General features: G+C 55.2%; 1 protein-coding gene across 1 annotated transcript; it reads left to right on the forward strand.

Annotated features, from left to right (window-relative positions):
- The first annotated feature begins 1,348 nt into the window (after positions 1-1,348).
- On the forward strand, positions 1,349-5,237 carry LOC143711441 (uncharacterized). Its single transcript, XM_077202905.1, has 2 exons — positions 1,349-2,626; positions 5,145-5,237. Exons 1-2 carry the CDS (start codon positions 1,349-1,351, stop codon positions 5,235-5,237), a joined length of 1,371 nt encoding a protein of 456 aa, XP_077059020.1.
- Positions 5,238-8,120: the final 2,883 nt, after the last annotated feature.

The raw sequence follows: 8,120 nt of genomic DNA on the forward strand, positions 1-8,120 counted from the left end.
TCCCGAAAAAAGGCGGCTCTCTCCGCCCTATCTTGGACCTTCGAGTGTTGAACAAACATTTGAGGAAATACAATTTCAGAATGCTGACACAAGGCGCACTCGCCCGTGCCATAAAACAGAACGACTGGTTCACATCAGTCGATCTGAAAGATGCTTTCTTTCACATAAGCATCTATCCTCCGCACAGGAAGTTTCTTCGTTTCGCCTACCAGGGCATATGTTACGAATTCACAGTTCTTCCGTTTGGACTCAGTTTGAGTCCCCGGTCTTTCTGTCTGTGCGCGGAGGCGGGCTTAGCACCTCTGAGAATATCAGGTCTGAGAATCCTGACTTATATAGACGATTGGCTCATCATAGCCGAATCAAAGGAGAAGGTGTTGCAGGACACCGACCGTGTGCTCGCGCACATCACATCGCTCGGGTTTCAAGTGAATGTGAGCAAGAGCAATTTCACGCCCAGTCAGAATGTCATTTTCTTGGGCTTGGAGTTGAATTCGGTCTCCATGCGAGCGCGCCTCTCTCAAGAGCGCGTTCGCTCTCTGATGAACTGTCTGACGCAGTTCAGAGAAGGGGCGAAAGTGCAATATCGCACATGTCTCAGGCTACAGGGTCTCATGGCTTCATCCACCCAAGTTGTGCCATTGGGACTTCTGAGGATGAGGGCGTTCATGAAATGGGTCTTGTCACTACATTTCAGCCCGATTCGCGACCTTTGCCGCTCGGTAACAGTGACACGCGCCTGCTCGGCGACCTTGCGCCACTGGGAGAGCGAGAACTTTTACGCACGGGGAACCCCTCTGGGGGCGGTTACGATGCGGAAAGTTGTGACGACAGATGCGTCCTTGACAGGCTGGGGTGCCACCCAGGAGGGCAGAACGGTGAACGGTCTGTGGCCAAACAGACTACGTTCAGCGCACATAAACTATTTAGAGCTTTTAACCATTTGGAAAGCTCTGAATCATTTTCTGCCTCGCCTGCAGGGACATCACGTTCTAGTACGGTGCGACAATACCACGGCTGTGGCTTATATCAACCGTCAGGGCGGCATGCGCTCGTCGAAACTCCACGCTCTAGCTTACAAGCTTTTGGTGTGGAGCAGACGGGTTTTCCTGTCGTTACGCGCAACTCACGTTCCGGGCATTCTGAACAGAGGTGCGGATCTGCTATCAAGGGGAAACCCAATCTACGGAGATTGGCGTCTTCACCCTCAGATAGTGGAAATGCTATGGATGAGATTCGGACGGGCGAGCGTAGATCTATTCGCCTCGCGCGAAAACTACCATTGTCCTATGTTCTTCTCTCTAAGGGACATGGACGCGCCCCTCGGGGTAGACGCACTGGCCCACCCATGGCCCAGAGTGCTCCTGTATGCTTTTCCTCCCCTGTGCCTGATAATTCCCTCATTGGCCAGGGTGAGAGAGCAGGGCCTGTCTCTCATTCTGATAGCACCCAGGTGGCCCAAGGCACCATGGCTGGCGGAGATAATTCCTCTGTTATACGCCGAGCCGTGGCGCCTTCCCGTTCGCACGGATCTATTGTCCCAAGCCAACGGGGAGATTTACCACCCCCACCCGGACAGGGTGGCTCTCTGGGCCTGGCCCGTGAGAGGACGAACCTGAACGCACTTGGGCTTTCGCCGCGTGTGGTCGCCACTATTCAGAATGCCAGGGCCGTCTCTACACGGTCCTTATATGGCTGTAAGTGGCACGTGTTCGAAGGGTGGTGCGATGGGCGCGGTCTCACATCTTATCAGTGCTCAGTTCCTGATATTTTGTGTTTCCTTCAGGACCTCATGGAAAAAGGGAGGTCTTTTTCCACCATTAAGGTCTATTTGGCTGCGATTTCAGCCTGTCATGTGGGTTTTGAGGGCTCTACTGTCGGGCAGCACCCTCTAATCCGCAGATTCATGAAGGGTGCACGCCGCTCGTTGCCAGTCATCAGGAGAACTGTTCCGGAATGGGACCTCTCCATGGTGCTGGAAGCACTGTCTCAACATCCTTTTGAGCCCCTGGGGAGTATTTCCCTTAAGCTGCTGTCCTTCAAGACAGCTTTGCTCTTGGCCTTGGCATCTGCCAAACGTGTCAGTGAGCTACATGCACTCTCGGTTCACCCCTCGTGCACTAAGTTCTCCCTCAGTGGAGATAAGGTTTCCCTTAAGCCTAACCCGGCCTTCATGCCGAAGTGCTTCCCTGCGTTCACTTCGGAGGTGTTGGAGCTGTCCGCTTTTCACCCTCCACCTTTTACCTCTCTGGAGGATCAGAGGCTGAATGCTCTGTGTCCAGTCCGTGCTTTACAGGCTTATATGACCAGGACCAGCGCTTTCCGGAAGAGCGACCAGCTCTTTGTTTCATGGGCCCCTCCGCACAGAGGGAGTCCCATATCGAAGCAACGCCTCTCACATTGGGTTGTGGGCGCTATAACTATGGCTTATGAAGCAAAGGGAGTGCAGCCCCCAAGGGGCATCAGAGCTCATTCCACAAGGGGCTTAGCCGCCTCTTGGGCTTTGTTTAGGGGAGTGTCACTGCAGGACATCTGCTCCGCTGCCAGTTGGGCTTCTCCTCATACCTTTGTGCGTTACTACCGGCTGGATGTCACCAGAACCTCGGTAGCACATTCGGTTTTAGGGGTTGGGTCTTCTTAGCTCTTCCCTGTACCCTGTTGAAACCAATAAGAGTGAATGGCCCGGCTGGTCATGTTCATTCTTGCCACCAAACATTTACTTCCCGTTATGGGTTTAGTTTATGTGCCTTGGTGGGTTGGGGGTACTTTCATGTATGTGTCTCATGCATGCTTCATGTCCTGCGTGTCCACAGCAGTCGGTGTGGCGTCACCTTTGCAGGTTCATGATTAATGGACGTGTCAGGCACCGCCTCCCCGGGGTGACCGTCTTTCTCTGGCTTTCAGAACCTCACTGTGAGTGTATTGGGCAATCGGGGAGCTGTCCATGTCTCTCCCATAGGTGGATCTCGAACACGAGATGATGAAAGAGAACAATAGGTTACTATCGTAACCCCGGTTCTCTGAAACATCGAGTGGAGAGATCCACCAGCTTTGCCCCGCTTGCTGCACGAGAAGCGAATATACTTACTGAGGAATAGCAGCGCGCCCAGATGTTATATGCCCTTAGGTGAGGGGGTGTGGCCTCACCTGGCATTGGCTGCGCGCTTCTGTCTGTCTAGCCAGACTTGGTACAATTGGATGCTTCTGCAGAGGTCAGGTACGGATGCCCTTCCCATAGGTGGATCTCTCCACTCGATGTTTCAGAGAACCGGGGTTACGATAGTAACCTATTGTTTTGTTTAGCCACACTTTTGACTAAAACAACATTAAGTTTAGTTTGCTGCTTACATTAAAAAGAAAAACGTCCATCTGATCAAAATGAAAACTGACCAGTAATTAATTGAAATTAAATGGGTGCACAGAAAATGTCAAATAAATGTGTGCAGACTTTCTGAATTTAGAATTACGTCTATCAAAAAGTAATAAATACAGAGTATTTCACAGGTATAACTCCAAAACAAAGCAGGCATTAGATGGGGTAAAGGTAAAGACTGGAGGGTCTGGGGGTGTTTGCATGCAACCCTATACATCTTGAATTTTAGATGTGAAACATTAGTCCCTTACTATAAATAACTGTATTTGCTGTATTTGCCAGAACATTTGCAGAAACCTGGACTTACAAGTGGTGAAACAAGTGCACACACGCGCACATGCACACGCACACACAGTTTACTTAGCCATAAATGGGGAAATTCCATAGACTTGTGGTTTTTTATACTATTTAAACGTCTACGGTTACGTATCCCTGAGTAGGGAACGGAGACGTTACATCGGATGACGACGAATGGGGTTTCGCTTAGAAAGCCTATCAACTTCGAGTATTACAAAACGAGCCAATGGCAAGGAAATGCCATGGGTCTGCGGAATTTGCATGGCGTAACTCCGCCCCACCTCGTGGGTATAAAAGGAGGAAGCCGGCAGCAAGCAGATTTGTTTCTTCGCTGAGGAGCCAAGACTGAGCTCAGGCGATCCCCGCGGTACAGTGGAAAGTGGCAGGCAGACGTAACGTCTCCGTTCCCTACTCAGGGAACGAGGGTTACATACGTAACCGTAGACGTTCCCTTTCGTTGTCACTCCGAGTTACGTCGGATGACGACGAATGGGGTTACCAGTCTAATCACGCCACCTTCTCAGCTGTCTTCCAGTGCCCTGCGTAAATCGAGATCCCTGTCAGCCTGGACAAAGGACTCCATATAACACAGGAATACCAAGGTACACTGGGAAGCATATCCCAAGCTTAGGGGAAGTATGCAATTAATGCCAGCCCGGAAGGGGGGGGACTTAGAGAATACACATATGACCCGAAGGAAGCATATGGAAAACACTGGGGTGTCCAGCCGCAGGTGGAATATTTCAACCCCAGGGGTGGCAAGGTGGCTTGCCAAGGGAAAGACACACGCTCAGAGAGGCTTACAGTGGAAATACACATGTGGGGGTCGCTCAGAGGAGGGACCATGCACACGGGAGGCACCTAGCCGACGCACAGGCAATAGACACTGGCACCGACGTCAGGAGTGCTGGAGGAGCTCAGGGCTTTCGGAGAAGCTCACCTGAGGAAAATATCGCACGTATCCAGTCCGTGGAGTGGAATGGCGAGCAAGCGAAGACACCTGAGCGGGTCCGGTACTAGCTGGTTGAAGCGAGTACACGAGAGGACACAGGCTCCACTCGGAGATTGTAGAATCTGGCGAATGTGTTAGGTGTCGCCCAGCCTACAGCTCTGCAGATGTCTGTTAGCGAGGCGCCATGCGCTAGAGCCCAAGAGGACGCCACACTCCGGGTGGAGTGGGCAGTCACACCAAGGGGGCACGGTCGACCTTGCTGCTGGTAAGCCAAAGCAATGGTGTCCACTATCCAGTGAGACAACCTTTGCTTGGAGAGAGCCTTTCCCTTCAGCTTCCCACCATAACAGACAAAGAGCTGGTCTGAGGTCCTGAAACACTGCGTTCTGTCTACATAGGCGCGGAGAGCGCGTACTGGACAGAGCAGTGCCCAGGCTGGGTCTGCCTCCTCCGAGGGCAGCGCTTGCAGGTTCACCACCTGGTCCCGAAAGGGAGTGGTAGGAACCTTGGGCACATATCCAGGCCGGGGTCTCAGGATCACGTGAGAGGAAGCCGGCCCAAATTCCAGGCACGCTTCGTCAACGGAGAATGCGTGCAGGTCCCCAACCCTCTTGATGGAGGCCAGTGCAACCAGGAGCGCTGTCTTCATAGACAGGAACTTAAGCTCGACAGATTGCAGGGGCTCAAAGGGAGCACTCTTCAGGGCAGTTAGAACCACTGAGAGGTCCCAAGAGGGAACGAGAGGAGGACGAGGAGGATTTAGTCTCCTCGCTCCTCTCAGGAACCTGATGACCAGGTCGTGCTTCCCCACCGACTTACCTTCGATGAGGTCATGATGTGCGGCAATGGCGGCAACATAGACCTTCAGGGTGGAGGGAGACAGCCTTCGCTCCAGCCCCTGTTGAAGGAAGGAAAGCAAAACACTGATCGAGCATCTCCGGGGGTCTTCTCGGTGAGAAGAGCACCAGTTGACGAAGAGGTTCCACTTCAACGCATAGACGTGTCTCGTGGACGACGCTCTAGCGGAAGTGATGGTAGCCACCACCGCTGGTGGTAGGGTACTCAAACCTGCCTCGTCCCATCCAGGAGCCACACGTGGAGGTTCCAAAGATCGGGACGAGTGTGCCATAGGGTGCCCCGTCCCTGAGAAAGAAGGTTCTTCCTCAGAGGGATCGGCCAGGGAGGTGCTGTCGCGAGGAGTACTAGTTCGGGGAACCAGGTCCGGTTGGGCCAGTAAGGGGCAACCAGAATGACCTGCTCCTCGTCCTCCCTGACCTTGCGCAAAGTGTGCGCAAGAAGGCTCACTGGGGGAAACGCATACTTGCGGCCCTGCGGCCAGCTGTGCGCCAGAGCATCCGTGCCGAGCGTGCCCTCGGTCAGGGAATAGAATTGGGCGCAATGGGTCGAGTCGTGAGAGGCAAACAGATCTATCTGCGCGTCCCCGAACTGGTCCCAAATCAGCTAAACCGACTGGGGATGGAGTCGCCATTCTCCAGGGAGGGGCTGAAGCCGTGAGAGCTCGTCGGCTGCACAGTTCAGCGCTCCGGGAATGAAGATGGCACGAAGCGACCTCAGATGCTTCTGACTCCATAGGAGGAGGTGGCGAGCGAGTTGTGACATACGGCGGGAGCGTAGACCACCTTGATGGTTGATGTACGCTACAGTGGCGGTATTGTCTGAACGGACTAGTACGTGTTGAGCCCTGAGCAACGCCCGGAAGCGGTGCAGGGCAAGGCGTACTGCCAACAACTCGAGGCAATTGACATGCCACAGCCGCTGGGGTCCTGTCCAGGAGCCCGCAGCAGCATGTCCATTGCACATGGCGCCCCAGCCCGTGGTGGAGGCATCTGTTGAGACAACAACATGCCGGGAAGCTCGTGCCAGGGGGACACCGGCCCTGAGAAAACCGAGGTTCGCCCACGGGGTGAAGAACTGACGGCAGGTCGGAGTAACTGGTACTCGGAACGTGCCGTGTTGCCATGCCCACCTCGGGACTCGGTCGCGAAGCCAAAGCTGAAGCGGTCTCATATGAAGCAATCCGAGCGGCGTGACCGCGGCTGCAGATGCCATATGCCCCAGGAGCCTCTGAAAAAGTTTCAGTGGAACCGCACTCTTGCCCTCGAATTGTCGTAGGCAAGTCAGCAGTGACTGCGCGCGCTCGCTCGTAAGCTGCGCGGACATGGCGACCGAGTCGATGTCCATACCGAGAAAAGAGATCCTCTGCACTGGGCAAAGTTTGCTCTTCTCCCAGTTGACCCGAAGGCCCAGACGGGCTAGGTGCCGAAGCCATAGGTCCCTGTGTTCACAAACCTGATCTCGAGAGTGAGCTAGGATCAGCCAGTCGTCGATATAACTCAGGATGCGAACCCCTTGTTCTCGAAGGGGAACAAGGGCCGCCTCGACGACCTTCGTGAAGATGCGAGGAGACAGGGCTAGCCCGAAAGGGAGAACCGCGTACTGGTATGCCTGCCACTCGAAAGCAAACCGGAGGAACGGTCTGTGTCGAGGAAGAATGGAGACATGAAAGTAGGCGTCCTTCAGGTCGATCGCTGCAAACCAATCCTGGGGCCGTATGCATTCGAAAACGCGTTTGGCGGTGAGCATCTTGAACGGCATCCGGTGAAGGGAGCGGTTCAGCACGCGCAAGTCCAGGATTGGCCGTAACCCACCGGTTTTCTTGTGGACAATGAAGTAGGGGCTGTAGAAGCCGGACCTCATCTCGGCTGGAGGGACAGTCTCGATTGCACCCTTCGCCAGCAGGGTGGCAATCTCTGCTCTCATGATAGGGGCATTGCCACCGACCAAAGTGGAGCGGACTCCCCTGAAGCGGGGAGGAGACCGTGCGAACTGAATCGCATAGCCGAGCCTGACGGTACGCGCGATCCAGTGGGACAGACGGGGAAGCTCTAGCCAGGCTCCCAGGAACTGAACCAACAGGATCATGCGAGCCACAGGCGTCCCCCCGGAGGGGCAGCGAAGCGGAGTAACTGGCCCAGATGTGGACGGCATAGCGGCCCGGAGAGGGGGCACAGTTAGCAACCGCGCCCTGGCAGAGGGGGCCAGGGGAGGACCAGGCTGGTCGTCCCGCGGGGGCCTGCTCTGCCAGGGGTCTGGCGACAGAGGGGGACAGGGGCGAAGCGGTCCGTGGACGGCACGCCGTGTCAACCGCCTCTGGGACAGAGGGGGGCGAGGAGAGCACGGCTTGTGGGCGGCGCTCTGTGTCGCCCGAGAACTCTGTGAGCTCAGGGAAGAGGGGATTGTTTCTGACTTTAACCACATTAGGGTGCTGCCCACCCGTGGGTGAGCAGTGGGGAGTGGAGAACAAAAGATTCTCCCCCGGCCCTCCACCGGGGGAAGGAGTGGTCCTGCTACCACCTCCTGCGAAACAACCATCATCCCTGAGCAGCCCGTCTCAGGAGCGCCGCTTGGCCCGGCGTTTAGCGGGGGGCGGGGCAGGAGAGGGCTGTGGCGCCTTCTTACGGCTTCCTCCGCGACCGG

This window comes from Siphateles boraxobius, unplaced genomic scaffold (genome assembly GCF_051911475.1).
Source record: "Siphateles boraxobius isolate OS27281-9 unplaced genomic scaffold, OSU_SipBor_1 119, whole genome shotgun sequence".
Classification (NCBI taxonomy): domain Eukaryota; kingdom Metazoa; phylum Chordata; class Actinopteri; order Cypriniformes; family Leuciscidae; genus Siphateles; species Siphateles boraxobius.

Bases quoted from the DNA above. Each gene is read 5' to 3' on its own strand.
- LOC143711441 (XM_077202905.1), top strand. From the start codon at position 1,349: ATGGCCCAGAGTGCTCCTGTATGCTTTTCCTCCCCTGTGCCTGATAAT. The intron at 2,627-5,144 runs GTTGGGTCTTCT...GCACATATCCAG, and splicing joins TAGCACATTCGGTTTTAGGG to GCCGGGGTCTCAGGATCACG.